Source organism: Vombatus ursinus, unplaced genomic scaffold (genome assembly GCF_900497805.2).
Source record: "Vombatus ursinus unplaced genomic scaffold, bare-nosed wombat genome assembly UNPS02014802.1, whole genome shotgun sequence".
NCBI classification, from domain to species: domain Eukaryota; kingdom Metazoa; phylum Chordata; class Mammalia; order Diprotodontia; family Vombatidae; genus Vombatus; species Vombatus ursinus.
The window spans coordinates 23,002,733-23,023,067 of record NW_020954580.1 but is presented as its reverse complement, the minus strand read 5'-3'; the positions used below and the strand labels follow the sequence as shown (position 1 = coordinate 23,023,067).

General features: G+C 36.8%; 1 protein-coding gene across 9 annotated transcripts in view; it reads left to right on the top strand.

Annotated features, from left to right (window-relative positions):
* The window catches only part of NBEAL1 (neurobeachin like 1), a 184,542-nt gene that overhangs the window by 114,024 nt on the left and 50,183 nt on the right, over window positions 1–20,335 (top strand). For 6 of the 9 annotated variants that reach the window (XM_027873645.1, XM_027873639.1, XM_027873637.1 and 3 more), the window contains 7 exons: window positions 3,475–3,650; window positions 10,062–10,215; window positions 11,330–11,458; window positions 13,058–13,363; window positions 13,461–13,610; window positions 14,462–14,619; window positions 16,236–16,399. In XM_027873645.1, coding sequence (XP_027729446.1) covers window positions 3,475–3,650; window positions 10,062–10,215; window positions 11,330–11,458; window positions 13,058–13,363; window positions 13,461–13,610; window positions 14,462–14,619; window positions 16,236–16,399 — 1,237 coding nt within the window. The remainder of the gene's footprint in view (window positions 1–3,474; window positions 3,651–10,061; window positions 10,216–11,329; window positions 11,459–13,057; window positions 13,364–13,460; window positions 13,611–14,461; window positions 14,620–16,235; window positions 16,400–20,335) is intronic. The other 3 variants (XM_027873643.1, XM_027873641.1, XM_027873640.1) reach the window with 1 other exon arrangement.

Genomic DNA, 20,335 nt, shown 5'->3' with positions numbered 1-20,335 from the left:
ACTGCCACCTTTAGTCACTGGTAGTGTCTTCCTTCTGCTGTCTTGTTTCATCTACTCTTTATATATCTTGTATGTATATAATTATTTACATATTGTTTCAGCCATAAGAATTTAAGCTCCTTGAGGACAGGGACAGTGTTTCTGTACTTTTTTTTTTAATCCCTAGCTCTTGGCACAGTGCCTAAAACATAATAAGTACTTGTTAAATGCCCAGTTATTGGCTTTGTGATCAAGTTGCCTTTTAGAAGCAAGTTTGTGCAAAAATTCTGCAGGCATGGATTTTTCTTAAGCAAAGTGTTTTTTTCAAAATTAGATTGAATATTTTTTAAACTGTGTACCAAGCACTGTGCTAAATACTGGGAACAAATACAAGCAAAAAGAAAGATAGTCCCTGCCCTCAGGAAGACAACAAGGGAAGCTGTTAAGTTACTTGTGCAGGGACAAGGTGATCTGGGACGTTGTGTGCTATTTCAGGTTTGAAGAAAATATGATGGCCGACGTTAGTGCTTCCTCACATGAGGGTTTGTGGAGAAACTTAGTACTGAGAGGAAGAGGCAGTAACATCATTTATTTATTTTGCAATGTTTATAAATTAATATTACATTAAATAATTCTTCATGTAATAGTTTTTGGCTATTCTCCCAACTTACATTCATGGAGGCTGGATTTGAAGCTAGATCTTCCTGATTCCAGGTCCAGCACTCTATCCACTGGGCCAGCAGCTGCCTCTGTAAATGATATTTTACAATTGATTGATTACGTAGTGTGAGGCAGAGTAAGTAGTCATGAAACTTTAGGGTTGGAAGAGACTTCTGAAACTACGTTTCAGAAATGTGGGGAAATCTGGGAAACATATCAAGGTTAAACACAGAATGAACTTGAACAAAACATTTGAAATGCAAAGTGGACAGATGCAATTGCGACGGAGGCATTTGTCTCTTTGGTGATCCCAGTATCACATACCAGGTAACTCTTTTAGCCCTCTCCACTTAAAACTTAAAAGGACTCAGTCCTGGATAGCTATCCAAGTTATGATAGTGTGATAGTTATATGTGTGTATTTTTAATCTTCCTTCCTTGATTTTAAACTCTTTGAGCGTGCCGTCTGTGGCTTGTTAATTTTTGTGACCGTTTCCCACCTCTGAACCAGGCATCTGCTAAGCATGCTGCTTTTCAGAGAGCATGCACACACAATATATGGTTAATGTTGAATGAATGAACAAATCCCTTCTCACTTCTGCTCCAGCTAAACTACCATAGAACATTGTTCATTTTCTGCTTCTTGCCATCTACCTTTTTAAATCTAAGCAGGAAAAAAATTGAAGTAAGTCCTACACTTCTCTGCTCTTTGGAAAGTCTGGTCTTGTTTTGAACATACCTTGAATGAAATTTCTGTTACTCTCTAACGTTTCCCCTGTTACATAGTCGTAGGTAATAATCTTACTTAGAAGATCCTGTGCTGTGAAACTGAAAGCCATTTAAGAAACACAATAATTTCTTAGGGCGAGTACAGGCATGTGAATGTATATATTTGTGCAGATGTATATAGATCTCTGCTGCATTTTAAATGCTTTATGCATAATCAATAAATAGGCATTTCTTAATATCTGATTATTAATATTGAACTGGATATCTAGTAGACATCTAAAATTCAGCATGTCCAAAATGGAACTTATTATCTTTCCCCTCAAATCCTCCCCTCTTTCTTACTTCCGTGTTACTCTTGAGAATACAACCGTCCTTCCCATTCTGCAGGCTCACAACCCGGGTGTCATCTTCTACTCCTTATTCTCTCTCTCATCTACCCCATATCTATTTAGTTACCAAGACCTGTCGATTTTACCTTTAATATCTCTCAAATACACTCCCTTCTCTCTTCTGACACTACTACACTTCTGCTACAGGCCTTAATCACCTCATACCTGGACTATTGGAGTAGTCTGCTAGTTGGTCTCCCTGCCTCAAATCTTTCCCCACCCCAGGCCATCCTCCACATCATACCCCTTACTCAACTCCAGTGGCTCCTTATTTAGTCAGTCAGTGAGCATTATAGGCTTAGGTGATTCCCCAGCCAGCCATCTCTTCACATTGGACATCTCTGTCTTGCCCTCAGGAACCTCATCATCCAGAAAGATCACGTCAGCCTTAGTATTTGAACATCATCAATGTCCCTGGAACCCTTCTGATTAGAGGGTAGAGTGGAATGGATCTTCCAAAACCTCCATTGAAGGAGGTTGCCATCTTTTCATTTCCCACTCAGCTGTACTCATTTGGACTTTCCCTCACTTTTGTCTTCTCCTATTAGATTATAAGGTCCTCGAGGTCAGGGAAAATTGTCTTTTTTGTATTTGTATCACTAGCCCTTAGCACAGTGCCTGGCACATAGTAGGTGATTAATGAACGTTTGTTGATTTACCCATTGTTTACCATGTGCCAGGCACTGTGCTAAGTGCTGAGAGTACAAATTCAAGCAGAAAGACAATTCTTGCTCTCAGGAAGCTTACGTTCTCATAGGGCAAACAGAGCATAAAAGGAAGCAAAAAAGGGGGTGTGGTAAAGAAGATACCTAGAATAGGACCGTGGAAGAGAAAGTCAACAATATATCCTGGAGAGGAATGAGACATGGCTGCTGTGGGCACCTTCCTATTTAGGAGTTTTTGGTTGAGCCATCCAATCAGAGGGAGAAATCACAGTAATGAAGGATACTTTTAACATGTGAATTCCAGGGCTGGAGTGAGCTTCCATCATGAAGAAGTTCCTAGTGCATGGTAGCAAAGGTCCAGAGTACAGCCCCCTTTTTGTTATCACCTCCAGGATCAAATAAAAAAAAATCCTCAGTTATCAAAGCCCTTCATAACCTGCCCCCTCCCCCACCTTTCCAGTTTTCTTGTACCTTACATACCCTCTCCCCCCACTTATTCTCTGATCCAGTGACAGTTCTGTTCAACAAGACTTAGAGCATTTTCCTTGGCTACCTCTCTGTTTCAAATTATTCCCTCCTCATCTCTGCTTCCTTGCTTTCCTAGCTTCCTTCAAGTTACAACTAAAATACTATGTTCTACGGGAAGATTTTCTCTACCCCCCTTATTTCTGGCGCCTTCCCTCTGTTGATTAATCTTGCATATTAATTGCATGTTAATCTTGTTTGTACATAGTTGTTTGCATGTTGTCTACCCCATTAGACAGTGATGTCCTTGGAGCAAGACTGTTTTTGGCTTTCTTTGTATCCCTAGCACTTAGCACAGTGGCATTGAATAAATATATACTGACTCCTAAAAGAGACAGTTTTAGTATCTTATTAAACCTGACTGCTGTAGTGTTTTGTTGAAAGTATAATGTAAAATTATACTTTTGATCAGTCTATTAAATAAAAATGCAAAAGAAAACCTTTTTATGTTAAAATGTATGTTTGTTTTTTGTGAATTATTTTACACCAGAACAATTTTTGACTTTGTCTTTTTTGTTTTTTTTCCAGAGATGTGAGGAAGAACTTCTGGGATTAATGACAAGCATTCTGAGTTGTGTAATGTGCAGGGGACTAGAAAGGTCAGACGATGCTGCTTGGATTGAAAGGGGCCAAGTGCTTTCTGCTCTGACTAAACCAGGAATCTCCAGTGAGCTGCTTAGGCCTCCAGAGGAAATAAAACTGGGGTGAGCAATCGAGAAATGATATCTGTCTCACCAGACCGTGTTTCATAATTGTATCTAATGTATCAGGTATTTATTTATCTTTACTATCTATAGAGGAGGAAGAGAAGAAAGACTTAGTCCCTTAGAGATACTTGGTCCTTGACTCTTTCCCCTGTCATTCTGTAGGACTCAGAGTAGGATTTTTTCCAGAGGAGGGATGGCAGCCAAGAGAGGACTCAAACTGTGATACTTGAGGATCAATCAGATGAACTGGAAATATTCAGGCAAATGAAAACAACAGGGCATCATGATTGTTGTTTCCCTTAAAAGTATTCTGTAGAAAAGAGATTCGATTTTATTCTGTTTCTACCCCAGAGGGGAGAATTCAGGACTAGTGAGTATAAACTGCTGAGAGGCATGTTTCAGTTCTGTGGGGAAGAACTTCCTGACGGTTGGTCTTCTGAAGTGGAATGGCCTGCCTGGGACGATAGTTCCCCAGCACTGTGCCGGATGAAGACCGTGAGCGTCCAGCTAGCTGAGAATGACTAGTATTTATGGAGCACTTTCCGTTTTGCAAAGCCTTTACAGACATTATCTCATTTGATCTCATCTTAATTGTACTGTGTGGCTTCATAGAGCAAGGGTGGGGAACCTGCGGTCTCGAGGCCACTTGCAGCCCTCTAGGTCCTCAAGTGCAGCCCTTTGACTGAATCCAAACTTCACAGGGGGATTTGTTCTGTGAAATTGCTATTTATGTTGTTTTCTTGGCTTTGCTTCACTCTATATCAGTTGATATAGATCTTTATGTGCTTCATCACATGCATTTCTTTCTTTTTTTTTTTAATGGTGCCACTTTTGAATAAATTTTATTCTCCAGGACAAGAATTGCATTTCCACTTGTTTACAATTCTGACAAAGTATAATGTCCTTCACTTCTTTTCCTCTTCACACATTCAAATATTCAGATTGCCCATATTTGTATAACAGTTTAAATAGTTTAAAAATAGTTTTAAACTACTACTGCCTTGCCTACAAATTTGAGTCCTTCACTTTTTGGAAAGCTGTGTGGAATGCTCTTCTGGTGCATGTAGTCAACCCCTTCGATGGTGGGTCCACAAGATGCATTTCCAGATGGGGCTGTTTCAATACCCCTCTCCCCCCCCCCCACCCCAGAAACCCAGTAGCCTGTACTCTGGTACAGTAATGATGAGATTGCAGATATTCTCCAGTTCTTTCTCAGCAGTTTGGTTCTTATCCAGCCAGTTGATTATTTCATTATTTCATTTTGTCAAGGACCTTCTGTTTATCTTCATTGCCAGTTTTGCCTTGGAGTCTTCTACAGTAGCCTTCATGTTGAAAGTATAGGATTTAAGAGAATTCTTGGAAGATACCTTGTCTCTCAGCTTCTTATCTTCAGCCCTATATTTCACAGCCTCTTGGACCATATGCTCGATGTCTTTGCTCAGATGACCTTTGTCATTGGTGATTGTGATCCTATTCTGCTTGTGTGTGCCCTTATCCACAGCAGAAACATTAAGGATGCCATTTGCATCAATGTCAAATGTTACTTCAATCTGAGGAACTTCAATCTAGGGTTGAGGGGAATTTCTATAAGCTCAGAATTGCCAAGTGGGCTGTTATCCTCTGTCACTGCTCTCTCATCTTTGTAAACCTGAATAAGCACACCAGACTGATTGTCAGAGTAGGTAGTAAGTTTGTGTCTGCTTGATGGGGGATGGTGGTATTGAATTTGATCAGAACTGTGAAAACTCCACCAGCAGTTTCAGTTCTAAAGGACAGAAGAGTGATGTCCACCAGTGGTAAGGATTGCACATTCTCAGATTTATCTCCAGACAAGGTGGCAGCTTAGACAGCTGCATCACAGGCAACAAACAGTCTCATTAGAATTGATGCTGTTGTTGAGCTCCTTGCCATTGAAGAGTCCTGCAGACTTTGGGGATCTGAGTGGAACCACCCACTAAAACAGTCTCATGAATCTGTGATTTATCTAGCTTGACATCTCTTACAACCTTTTCCTCAGGATCCCGTATGCAATGGAAGAGGTTAGCATTCAGCATCTCAAAATGGGCACAGGTGATAGAGTTATAAAAATCAATACCTTCATAGAGGGAGTCAATCTCCTTTTTCTTTTGAGATGTAGACCTAGTGGTGGTATTGCTGGGTCCAAAGGGTATGCACAGTTTTTATAGCCTCAGCCCCAGTCACAGGAACTTTTACCTCCTGGAAGTTGTGGGGAGCCAGGTGTCTGAGGAGAAAGATTGAGGGAACATCTGCTGATAAGGAACACCAGCCCCAACTGTGCTGCTGAGACCCAGCCCTGAGTGAGAAGGAACTCCCCAGTCAGTACAGAAGCAGCGGGGCAGGAACACCAATGGGTGTGGGCACTTACAAGAGAGCAGAATTCTTGGTTTCAGTTCCAGACCAGAGAGGACAACTGAAGGAGGATCTGAGGCCAGAGGCACCATCTCCCATACCCCAGGACTAGAGATGATTACAAAAAATAAGCTACTACAAAAAAAAAAATGAGCAGACAAAGGAGAAAGAATCCAATCATGCAAAGTTACTATGGGAATAGAGAAGACCTGGGTTTGTCTTCAGAGGAGGATAGTGAAGTAAAAAACCATGCAAAGTTACTATGGGAATAGAGAAGATCTGAGTTTGTCTTCAGAGGTGGATAGTGAAGTTAAAAAAGCCTCTCCTACCCCAAAGAATTACATCAAATGATCACTTCCCCCCCCCAAAATTCATAGAAGAACTTAAAAAAGACTTTAAAAGTCAAATGAGAGAGATTGAGGAAGAACTTTTAAAAAATGAGAACAATCCAAGAAAAACAGGAGATTATAAAAAGAAAGTCAACCAACTAGAAAAGGAGGTCCAGAATCTTAAGGAAGAAAACAACTCCTTGAAAATTAAAATTGGGCAAGGGGAAGTCAATGAAGTTATAAGAGACCAAGAAACACTAAAACAAAATATAAAGAATGAAGAAATAGAAGAGAGGGGCAGCTAGGTGGCACAGTGGATAGAGCACTAGCCCTGGAGTCAGGAGGCCTCAGACACATACCACTTACTAGCTGCGTGACTCTAGGCAAGTACCCCATTGCCTTGCTAAAAAAAAAAAAAAAAGAAATAGAAGAGAATATGAAACATCTCATAAGAAAAACATAAGAAGAATCGGACCACCTGAAAGCTACAGTAAAAAAAAGAATCTTGATAGAATAACACAAGAAATAATTAAAGAAAATTGTCCTGAAGTGTTAGAACAGAAGGGGAAAGTACAAATAGAAAAAAATCCACCAATCACCACCTGAAAGGGATTCTGTGAGGAAAATCTACAGGAATATAATAGTCAAATTCCAAAACCCTCAGCTCAAGCATAAAATATTACGAGCAATATGAAAAAAACAATTTAAATATGGTGGTTCCACAATTAGAATCACACGAGACCTAGCAGGGGTAACACTAAAAGACTGCAGGTCTGGGAACACTATATATTGAAGAGCAGAAGAACTGGGGTTGTGGCGGAAAATATTATACCCAGCAAAGTTAAGCATAATCTTGGATTAAAAAAATGGACATTCTCAGACTTTCAGTGAATTCTCAGACTTTCAAGATTTTGTTGAAAAAAAAAACAACTTGAATGTAAACAACTTGAATTTGGCGTATAAGATCAAAGAGAAATGTAAGGTACATATCAAAGACCAATTACAAGAGACTCAATAAGGACAGACTGCTTACCTTTTATACAAGGAAATGCAAAACATGTGTCTAAGATTCTTATTAATAATTGGGTAGTTTATAAGAAAGATTGGGGTAGACCTGAGTATGATCTGATTTTAAAAAGTAAAACCATTTAGGAACAGATAAAAAGAGTAATTATTTTATACAAACGAGGTCCAAGAGGAAGAACTGACATAGAAAAATTAGATTGGGAAGAAGGGCTAGTAGTTCTGAAACCCTACTTTCATCAGGCATGGGTTTAAGAGGGTAGAAGGGTATAAAAGGCTTCTAAATTCAGAAAGAAATAAAAGGCTAAGGGCATATGGAGCGGGGAGAGGATAAGGGAAGGATTTCTAGAGGGGAGGGTGAGGGTTAGGATAAGAGGGGGTAATAGAAGGGTATTTAGATTAATGGGAATGGGATGACAAGGGAGGATAGGTTAAGTAATAGTAGGGCAAGGTAGCAAGTAGAAGTAAAATAGAGGAATCAGGAGGAATAGGAAATAAGAGATACACAAAATAAAGATCAGGAGTAGAATTTATTAGGAAAAAAAGCAGTCATAGTAATCATGATCTTAGACAAAGTTAAAGCTAAAATAGATTTACTCGTTAGAGAAAAATAGGGAAACTACACTATATGTCATCTATATTAATGAATATTGTTTTGGATTATTTAAAATAACTAGATCATAAAAGGGTAGAATATTGCTGTGGAGTAGGAAATGATGAGTTGGTAGACTTAGAAAAATATGGAAAGACTCAGACTTATGAGGGAAGAGGTTATCTACCCTCAGAGAAATAGAGGGAGGACAAAGAAATATGGTGCAGTCTTGCATAGATGCATATGAATGTAAATTCTATATATGAGTATTATAGATATCTAAGTATATGTATGTCAGTATATGTGTGTATATACATGTATATATCGTTATGTGTGTATATGTATATTTGTATTGTATATGTATGGATGTGTGTATGTATACACATATACAGGTGTGTGTTTGTGTGTGTGTATACGCGTGTATCTGAGCTTAACTATGCCTTCTTGGGGGGGAGGTGGGGAAAAAAGGGAGAAAAAAGAGCAAAGTAAAAAGCACACAGCAGACAACAAAAGAAAATTTACAAGGAAGCAAAGAAAAGATGGACAGCTCTGAACACAAGTAGTATTTATTATATAGGCTTTCTTGAAATGGAAATTTATTGTTGTATATTTTGAATCCTCTCAAGTTCTGTGCACATTGCAATGCATTTTTTCTTTTCTTATTTTGTATTTACATTTTAATATTTAAGTGTATGATATATTTATTTTTCTTATAGTGTATTTAAGTTTTTGTATTTAAGTTCAATATAAATTAATAAAAAACTTTTTAATTTAATATAATCAAAATTATCCATTTTGCCTTCTGTGATCCTTTCTGTCTCTTGTTTAGTCATGAATTCTTTCCTTATCCATAGATCTGACAGGTAAAGTTTTCCAGGTTCCCCTAATTTGCTTATGATGTCACCCTTTATGTCTAAATTATATACTCATTTTGACCTTACTTGATAAGTGTGTGAGGTGTTTGTTCATACCTAATTTTTGCCAAACTGCTTTCAAGTTTTCCCTGCAATTTTTTGTCATACTTAGTTCTTGCCCCCAAAGTTTGAATCTTTGGATTTACCGAACACTAGATTACTATGGTCATTTACTACTTTGTGTTATGTACCTGATTATTCCATGGTCTACCACTGTATTTCTTAGCCAGTACCAGATTGTTTTGATAATTACCATTTTGTAAGGTAGTTTGAAATATGGTATTGCTAGGTCACTTTCCTTCACACATTTTTTTCATTGATTCCCTTGATATTCTTGACCTTTTGTTCTTCCAGATGAATTTTGTTATGATTTTTTTCTAGCCCTATAAAATAATTCTTTGGTAGTTTTGATTGGTATGGCACTGAATAAATAAATAAATTTTGGTAAAATTGTCATCTTTATTATATTGGCTTGGCTTACCCATGATCAATTAACATTTCTCCAGTTGTTTAGATGTCTTTATTTGTGAGAAAAGTGTTTTGTAGTTGTGTTCATATAATCCCTGGGTTTGTCTTGAGAGGTAGAATCCCAAGTATTTTATATTGTCTATTTTTATTGTTCATTCGTTTGAATTGTGTCTGACTCTTTGTGACTCCATTTCGGGTTTTCCTGGCAATATTACTAGTGGTTTGCCATTTCCTTCTCCAACTCATTTTACAGATGAGGAAACTGAGGCACACAGTTAAGTGACTTGCCTGTGATCACACAGCTAGTAAGTGTCTGAGGACAGATTTGAACTTAGGAAGGGCAATCTTTCTGACTTTAGGCTTACCATTCTATCCACTGTGCCACCTCTGCACTTATTTATTTTTTTTTTAGGCAATTGGGGTTAAGTGACTTGCCCAGGGTCAGATAGCTAGTAAGTGTCAAGTGGTTGGTCTGAGGCCAGATTTGAACTCAGGTTCTCTTGACTTCATAGCCAGTGCTCTATCCACTGTGCCACCTAGCTGCCCCCTCTGCTCTTATTTTAAATGGAATTTCTCTGTCTCTTCCTGCTGGGTTTTATTGATACTATTATGGAAATGCTGATGATTTTATATCCTACATCTTTGCTAAAGTTGTTAATGGTTTTAGCTACTACTTGTAATGGTTTTTAAGAGGATTTTGTTTTCTTCTTAGTTTGCTACAGAAGATGTTAGAGTGGGCAGTTGCGGAAAACAGAGAGGCAAAAATTAATCCAGCAACTGCAGAAAATGCCTTCCGACTTCTGCTCATCATACAGGATTTTCTGCAGACAGAGGGACTACTTAATTCAAATCTGTGGACTGAAAAGGTATAGTAATAGCTCTTGAAATGATTTACTTTGGGGGCAGCTAGGTGGCGCAGTGGATAGAGCACTGGCTCTGAAGTCAGGAGGACCTGAGTTCAAATTTGGCTTTAGACCAAACACTCGACACTTACTAGCTGTGTGATCCTGGGTAAGTCACTTAACCCCAATTGCCTAAAAAAAAAAAGAAAGAAAGAAAGAAAAAAAAGAAAAAAATTGTTTACTTTGAGACTTTAGTCAAGTTTTTTTTTTAATTGTGTGGGAAGATAGTTATTTTTTAAACAGATGAGAGACACATCAGAGAAAGTGATATAAAGCATTCTATTAATTTTGATTATTTTACCAATGGGATTTTTCCTTTGGGCATTGATTATGAACTTTGTTGTTGTTGTTTTAATTTAACTTATTTAAAAAATGTTTTTAACATTCATTTTAAAATTTTTGAGTTCCAAATTCTCTTAATCTCTCCAGACCCTCCCCTAGCCATTGAGAATACAAACAATATGATACCCTTTATACATATGAAGTCATACAAGACACATGTCCTCATTGCCCGTGTTGCAAAAACAATAAGAAAACAAAACACAAAAAGAATAAAGTAAAAAAAAAATAAGCTTCATTCTGCGCTTAGAGTTAATAATTTCTCTCTCTAAAGGTGAATAACATTTTTCATCATGAGTCTTTTGGAATTGTCTTGGATAATTGTATTGATCATAATAGCCAAGTCTTTCAAAGTTGATCCTTGTTACAATATTGCTGTTACTGTATACAATGTTTTTTTAGTTCTTTTCACTTCACCTTGCATCAGTTCATATAAGTCTTCCCAGTTTATTCTGAAGCCAACCCCTCCTCATTTCTTGTAGTGTAGTAGTACTCCATCACAATCATATACCACAATTTGTTCAGCCATTCCCTGTTGATGGGCATCCCCTCAGTTTTCAATTCTTTGTCACCACAAAAAGAGCTGCTATAAATATTTTTTGTATGTATAGGTCCTTTCCCATTGACTGTAAACTTTGACTAGGTTTCTTATATTTATACTAAGTACTAGTTTTGGGGGGAAATTATTTTCAGGAAAATAAAGATAACTTTTTATTTCTCATTTTTTTTTTTACATTAGCTTTTAGAAGACATGATGCCTCTCTTTGATAGCTTATCCATCTGGTACTCTGATAGCCCAGAGTGGGTGAAACTTTCTCAAATTCAAATCCACTTGCTTCTGGGATTCATTGGGACAGATAATTTGCAGGTTTGTAATTCTTAAAACATTAAAGCTTGGAAAATTCAAAGGCAAGTATAAGAATTCAGCTCTGTAGACGAACACCTTGGTTTTCACAATTTTTTGCAATCAATAAAATTTACTTCCAAATGATTAATAAATAGCATGTGAGGAAGATATTCTATAGGTTTTATAGGACGTATAATACTGTTCACATCTTTTTAGTTAGGCATTATGTCTTATGGGAAAGGAATTTTTTTGACTAATTTATTTTTCCATTCTAATTTTTCCTTTTCAGCCACAGATTTTTAGTTATCTAGTTCCTGAGAATCCTTACTTTTTTTTTTAGCTTAAATGTCTATCTAAAGTCATCACAGAATAATGATTATGAAAACCCTTCATTTTCCTTCTAAAATTTCTTTTTTTTTTTATGACCGGTGCAAAAAGACTAAAATTCACATTTGTATTTTAACGGAGTAGAACCCATCTCTAGTAGAATATTTTATCACTAGGATTCTAGTAAGAGGTGACAGACTAAATATGTAAAATGTGACACATTTTTGGACAAGGCCAATGTGAGAATTTGTTTTACTTGATTATGTGTATCTGTTACAAGGGTTTTGTTTTTTTCTGTTTGGAGGGGTGGGTGGGTAAGAGAAAATAAAAGCTTAATTAAAAAGTTAGTTGACAGATTGCATGCTTTCTGGAGGAGAGAGGTAGGGAGGGAGGAGGAGAAAATTTAAAACTCAAAAGCTTATGAAAGTGAATGTTGAAAACTAAAAATAAATTAATAAAATTTAAAAAAATTTAAAAAGTTAATTGATAGAAGTTATTTGATTGTTTCAAGTTAATTGAAAAAAGAAAGAAACCCAAAACTTAATTTTAAAATAGTCTAATAATATTCTGGAAAAAGCTATTTTCTTTTGCCTCTATATAAAATGGAAAGTTTTACAAATTAAGCTAGTAATATATATGTAATGTGGGTCTGGCTAGGAAAATTTAAAATGTTGATAACCATAATACAATATAACTAAAATAGCTAGCTTATTTGTCATGCATTTGAATCCATCCAGTTTTTAATTGAACTCCATAGGTTAATGTAGTACTATTCTGACTTATGGATCTCCTCAGTGATTTGCTGGTTAACCTTATAAAACCCCAAAAATCCTGGGCTCTAAAAGCCTATGGAGCCTGAATTCTTTTTTGGCTTAGAGTTGAGGTTTCTTTGCTGGAACATGATAGACAGTGTTAAAGAACGATCCCTAATTTAGATTTTTCTTTTTTACTAAACAAACTGGGATATTTTAGACCAAAAATACCTTGAGGTTACTTTGTTTCACTTCCAGACTTGGAGCAACTGTGGCGTAGTGCTGTCTTGTTTGATTCATTGCTTTTATCTTTCTGTTTTATTAATATTTCTAAATGCCTATCAAGGATCTTACCATGATAAAAAACATGTTAGAATATTAACCCAAATGTTTATGGATTGAGAGGTAAAATCCTACTATAGTTTTGCCCTAAAGAAACGGTCAATTGAAGACATTTCATAGGTGTTTACTGGTAGAGTTTTTCTTTTTGGTAAGTATACGTCTTATAGCCTTATTTGTTTTTCTTTACATTGTCTGTTAGGTTTGTGCCATGGCATCAGCCAAGCTAAATACACTTCTTCAGACCAAAGTGATTGAAAACCAAGCTGAAGCATGTTACCTGTTAGGGAAGTTGGAACCAATCCTAAGTCAGTCTATCAAGGAACAGACAGAAACTTACTCATTTCTGATTCCCCTTTTTCGTACTTTGGTGTCTAAAATTTATGAGCTGCTCTTTATGGATTTGCACCTTCCGTCATTACCTACCTCCAATGGCAGCCCCTCATTTTTTGAGGATTTTCAAGAGTATTGCAATTCAAATGAGTGGAAAATTTACATTGAGAAATATGTAAGTTTTAACTTTTCCATGGAAATTAAAAAAATTAAATTACTGTTAGGTTAGTAGTGTATTTCAAACTTGGGGTGATTGTTCTCTTTTGTTCAAGATCATGCCATATATGAAGCAGTATGAAGTTCAGACATTTGGTGATAGCTGTGAGTCTATGGCACTTTACTGGAAGGACTGTTATGAAGCCTTAATGGTCAACATGCATAAACGAGACAGAGAAGGAGGAGAAAGCAAACTCAAATTTCAGGTAATAATTACTAGATATTTTTAAATACTGAAAATATTCATGCTGAATACAAACAATGTACAAAATAAATATGTTTGAGGAATATCCAGTAGCCCAGTTTTCCTGATCATCATCATGCATAGAGTAAGTAACTTTTAGTAAAGCCTTAGTTTTTGCATCTATAAAATGGGGTGGGGGGAGATGAGCAAGTGGCCCCTGTGGTTCCCTCAAGCTTTAAATCAATGTTCCTTTGATCCTAGAGGCTAAAGGTTTACACACTGTGCAGAAGAAGCATTACGCCTGCATATATAAGATAATTTTTTTGAGAAAAGAGGTAGAGGTTCGAGCCATAGTGAGCACCAAAATAACAGTCCCCAAAATGTAATGTAATGGATACTGTATGGGAAGTGACTTATTCATGTGAGTCATTTCTGATTCACCTGTCTTATGTAAGTCAGACTACCACCAATTTATTACAACAAAGATGAAAATTAGTTCCAAATTACAAGAATTGTAAAAGTGAGAAGCTGCAGCTTGCAGGTTAGGCAATCCCGACTTGTATGATACCATGTGGTGACATAGGGCAGGCAAGTCCTTGGCACTGTCAAATCATTCTTCAGAAACTGGTATCATTTCATTAGTAGAAATGACATGAAAGAAGAGGCATTACCATCTGCTTTGCCACTCTACCAAAACGACAGTGAAGCCTTCCCATCTAACTTGAAGCTGAAACCTTCCATATGTGTTATCTTCTACATTAGAATGTGAGCTCCTTGAGAACAGTAAGCCAATATATCAGTGTTATAATGTGACACTAAGCACTAAAGGTGACCTGCAAAATTATATTTAAAAGGCATTATTTTTTACTTCAGGATTTTTTTGTGGAACCATTTAAGAGAAAGGCACGTCAAGAGAACTTACGGTATAACAGTATGCTTAAACAACTTAACCATCAACACTTAGCCACTTTGAGGCAATGGAAGGCAATCCAGCTTTATCTAACATGTGAAAGAGGTCCTTGGGCTGAAAGGTAGGCATAAATCATTTACCTTTTTATTTTAGAATAGTGGTCTTCCATACATTTATCTAGTTATATCCCAAAAGAAAGGTTAGGTTTAGTCCATCAAGAATTGTTTCATTGCTTTGTTTTTCTCATTGTGAACCATAGACCTTGGAATTTTAAGGGTGTGTGTATGTAAGTAAAATATTCATTTTTTTGTTGTTCAGTTGTTTTTCACTTATGTTCAACTCTTTGTGACCCATTTGGGGCTTTCTTGGCAAACGTACTGGAATGGTTTGCCATTTCTTTCTCCAGCTCATTTTACAAATGAGGAAACTGAAGCAAACACGGTTAAGTGACTCACACAGGGTCACACTAGTAAGTGTCTGAGGCCAGATTTGAACTCAGGAAGATGAGTCTTCCTAACTTTAAGCCTAGTGCTCTATCTCCTGTGCCACCTAGCTGCCCATAATATTCCCTAGGATCCTTCCTAATTCTGACTTCCCATCTCTGAAACCCTATATTCCATAATACAGACTGATTTATAGACCTTGGACCCTTAAAATTATGTCTGCTATATGAAGTAAGAAAGAAGTCTAGAGTGCTTATCCTGGTGCTTCCATTGGATAGGTTTTGGGTCAGAGGTATCATATATGTCTTAGATGAGAGAGACAAGGAAATGATCAAGTCAGGGACTGTGAACTTCAGTGCAGACAACTATTTAAAATGCTAAGATATGGAGGAGAATCTTTCCTCTTGATACTCTCTGGAATAGCAAATCACCCTACCAGGTGTCTTATCCTATATTTTCAGGAACATTGTCCTAGCAGTCTTTTGTACATTATAATAATCAGCGTATTCTTATTAATTACCCATTTCCTTCCATTCAGATTTCATTGATGAGTTATTTTATATTTGTAAGAAAACTTTTCAAAGTTCTAATTTTAATGATTATGGTTAAATTAATGTTGCAATTTGAAAAAGAAGTGTCTCCCAGTAAATAGTTATGTGTTAATGGTATTATATACTTAAAGGGGCAGCAAGGTGATGCAGTGGAGAGAGTGCCAATCTTGGAGTCAGGAAGACCTGAATTCAAATTCAGCCTCAGACACTTACTAGCTGTGTGACCTTGGGCAAGTCACTGAACCATGTTTTCTTCAGTTTCCTCATCTGTAAAATGAGCTGGAGAAATGGAGAAACCCCTCCAGTATCTTTGCTAAGAAAACCCCAAATGGGGTCATTAAGAATTGGACATAACTGAAAAACAACTGACCACCACCAACAATTACATATTTAAAATAGCTGAGCCCAGAGAGAGTCTATTTTCTTGACTCGAGGATGCTTCTAGTTTAGGATCCTTAGGTTTCTTTCTTTTTCTCAGTTCCTTGACTTAATATAGCCTTGAGTTAATATGCTAGATTGCTAGACAGATTGCTAGAGTTACTGAATCTTTGTTTTGACATGATGTAATATGTCCTCCTGGTCCTCAGCACATTCTAGTTTCTTTCTGGCAGTACTATTTTCAGATAGTAATACTACATTATTATTACTTGCTAGTAATACTTTAAAGATAAATGTTTTAGTTTTTCAATGCTTAATCATTTAAGCATGCTCAATCAGTTTTCAACTAAATTTTCTTTATGTAGAATCCTTGGTATTGTCATATCAATTTTTAATCTTCTTAGAAAACAGAATATTATTCACTGGAAACTTGCTAATGTGGAAAACTATTCTCGAATGAAACTTAAATTGGTACAGAATTATAATTTCAACTCTCATGAGGAAGCCAGTGCTTTAAGGGACAATTTAGGTAAGTTCCAAAGTCTCTCATAACTTTTGTGTTGATGTCATTCATTTTGTTTAGGAACTGAGAAGCTATTGACTGGTTTTGTTAGTGATAGTTAGATATTTTGTATTTTAATACTGTATTAAAATTTCAGTAACATACCTTTTTTAAGTGAGTTTACTTTTCTGTTCAAATGACTCTCATAATTAAATGTAGCCTTAAACTCTTCCTTTAATTCCAATCCTTCATCTCCAATTGCCTGCTATACATCACCACATGGATGTTCCGTGGGCACCTCATACTTTTCATTACCAAAATTGTAAGTACATTATCACAGAATCATAGCGTCTTCAGGGCCATCTGCTCTGTGTCGATCAAACCTTTGCTTGAAGACCTCTAGTAAGAAGAAACTGACTAACTGCTTTCCAGAGCAGTGCATTCTACTTTGAAGTAGTTCCCACTTCAGTCATCAAATTTTGAGTTAGAGAGGACTTTAATAATCATCCTTACTTAGGATAGTGAGAACATTTAATGAAAATAGCTCATTCTATATCTTTCCCTCTGACTGACCACTCACTTCTAGAATTTACAAAGCAAATATATTCCCACATTTGAAAGTGAACAAAATTCCCCTGACAACATCCTTGAGAAGTGGAGGACATTTCAGTGGCACAATGAATAGAGTGCTGGACCTGGGGTCAGGAAGACATGAGTTCTAACTTGATCTTAGATACTTACTTAGCTGTGTGACTCTGGGCAAGTCATTTAATCTCTGTTTGCCTCAGTTTCTTCATTTGTAAAATGGAGATAAAAATAGCACCCCCCTACCAAGGTTGTGATAATCAAATGAGATTTTTGTATAGCACTTTAACGTAGTGCCTGGCACATAGTAAGTGCTGTATTTAATGTTAGTTTTCATCATCATCATTATTGTTGTTATTATTATTGTTGTTGTTATTAGCTTTTGCCTGAAGACCTAATAGAAAACAACCTGATATCTTCTGAGGTACACTCTTCTACTTTGTAATAGTTGTAATTGTTAGCAGATTTTTGGTTTCTTTTTTACATATAGCCTAAATTCTCCTCTCTCAAACTTTTACCCATTTCCTTTAGGATAAAGGCTGATTTTCACACTATCAGTGGCTCTCTTAAAATGTGGTACCCAGACATGAAAACAGGACTTTAAATGTATATTAATCAGGGAATAATTCAGGAGTATGACCTGTCTAGTTGTTAACACTCTTTCATGATGCAACTTATGATCACATTAGCTTTTTGGGATGTCATAATCACATTGTTGACTTGCTGAGCTTGTAATCCAACAAAGCCCACAGAACTTTGACAGATAAGATACTAGTCATGCCTCCCTAAGCTTGTACTTGTGAAGCTGATTTTTTTCAATTCAAGTGTAAGACTTCACATTTATTTCTATTAAATTCCTTCTTATTTGAATCAGCATAATATTTTAGCCTGTCAGTGTTTTTGACATACTGAATGATTTGTCATCTATCATCCTTCCTCCTAAATCCATCTTTCCTTTTAGTTTTCCTATTTATGTTTATGGCACCTTCATTTTCCTAGCCTCAAGCTCTGACTCTGTGTCATCTTTGGCTCTTCCTTTTCCCTACATCCCTTCACTCCCACCCCCGTTTTCAGCCCCTCCATTCAATCTGTTTCCAGGTCCTGCCTCTTCTACCACAACATGGCATATGTCTGGTTCTCTCCATACACACTGGCATCACCCTAGTTCTTTGTCACTCTTCAGGAATTTTGTAATATTCTGCCAATTTTTTACTGGCATTTCTTAGCTGCCATTCTCACCTTTTTGTAATCCATTCTTCTTCACACTTCTTCCTGGATGATCTTCCTAAAGCCACAGATCTGTTACCAGCCTAGCCTATATAAAATCCTTAAGTTGGCTCTTTTCTGTCTCTGCCTTACAGAATTTTTATCTTCTTTTAAGCCTCAGTTCATGTACCTCCTCCATGAAACCTTCTCTGATTCTCTTAGTTCCTTTCCCAAATTTTCCTAGATCTCTGCTTTATTCCATTATCTCTCTGTCTTCTATAGTATATACATCTATATTGGTCTTTGGGTATGCTACCACCCTAAGTAGAGTGTAAGCTTCTTGACGGCAGAGTTTGGGATCAACTTTTTATCACCAACTTATAGCGTAGTGTCTTAAACATTAAGTAGATATTTAATGTTTATTGCATTGAATTTAATTGCAAGAAAAATAATTTTTTAAAACCAAAATTAGACTTAATCAAATTAAATAGTCCTTTTCTTCCTCACTGTGACAGTAGAGTAGTGAGATTAAGCTTCCCTTCTCCCTTAACTTTCATTTTCTGAACCTGGAACTAATAAGAGTTACTCATATTGAACCATTTAAAAACATCTGTTCCCTTAGCAAACATCTCAAACTTGTCTTTTAAAACATGTCTTCTGTTACAGAACACTTTACAACTTAACTTACTTTTCTAAAAGGGACCAAGGTCTATTCTATTCACATATTCCTGACCCTTCTGCTCCCCACTCTCTTTTTCTAAACCTTCTACTTGGTGTCCTCCCCTTTCTGGAGACACTTCCATGAATTTTTTATAACGATAGCTGTATAGGAAGTAGCCGCAGCCGTCCTACTGCTACGGGGGGTCATCCTTGCAGTAGGAATCTGCTGAGCCACAAGTAGCTTTGGCTTGCAGAAGGATTCCTAAGCCCTTGGGTTCCGTGACTGCAAATTTAGGGCGTGTTGTTTCTGAGATACTATTTTCTTGTAAAAGATTTCCATTTGGAGGGGGGCTCAGTACATATGGGCTTTAGATAAAATTAAACTTGAGAGACAGTGTCTGCTATAGAGGAGCTTATGTTTTACAAAATCATGGCACTAAGGAAGTGGTTTTTTTTTTTCTGTTTTTAAAGGTAACATTCTTTCTAAAATAAACCAACAGTAGCAGCGTTTATTAAATGCCTGCATAGGGACTGCATGGCATCAGGCACATTCTACCTCTAATGTGTACTGGCTGTGTGATTTGGGGTCACTTTCCCTTTCAGTGCCCATCTATGCAGCTCTCTACCATTCTGAGTTGAGGGAAGGCGGGGATCTGCACTGCTAAAGTTCTCTTTACCCACAAAACCATAGGTCCACTCCCCATTGTGGTGTAAAAGGCACTGTGCCAGGTATGGGGAATGAATAGATGAAGACAAAGCTTAAAATGATCTTCAAGATATAATTCTTCATTTCAAGATATCCCCGGAGAGTGAATGGCAACTTGCAGCTATCGCTGGACACCAACTCCCTTCTACCCCCCACCCCCATCAAAAGGATTTCCCAGGCTAATGGTGCCATCTGGTGGCAAGTGTGAGGGGAATGGCTTTCCCTGACAGCTCAGGCAGTCTTTCTGATAGGTACAGCCTATATTCTTTTGATCTCACTTCTTCCTTTTTTTTCCCATCTTTTACATTGGTAACCCCAGGTGAATTTTCCCTCCTTTTTTCACCTGTGCCTTGCTCTTGTTCTCCAACTTCTTCTCTTCCTTTCATTTGTAAATCAAAAAAGAATTCTAATTATGACCAATATGATGATTAGTTCTAGCCAAATACCTATACAGAAAAGTAATGCCTTAAGATTTGAATTAGTCTTAAACAGAAGCAGCTCCATTAACCTCCAAAGATTTTGAAAGAATCAGATGTCCTTTAAAATTGTCCATAAATGTCTCTCTATATTTTTTTCATCCTTAAGCTATGTTTTCACCAGACTACAGTATTCGATATAAAAAAGTTTCTTTTTTCAGTTTTGGTTCTTAATTGTCAGTAATATTTCAGTATTTTTGCTTTCTACCATTTTCATTCCTAATGTATGATATTCAATTAAATTATATAGGATTAATTTCCATTTTAATAATAGAATATATACTTTCCACTAGAGAAAGAAATGGTAAGCCACTTCAGTATCTTAGCCTA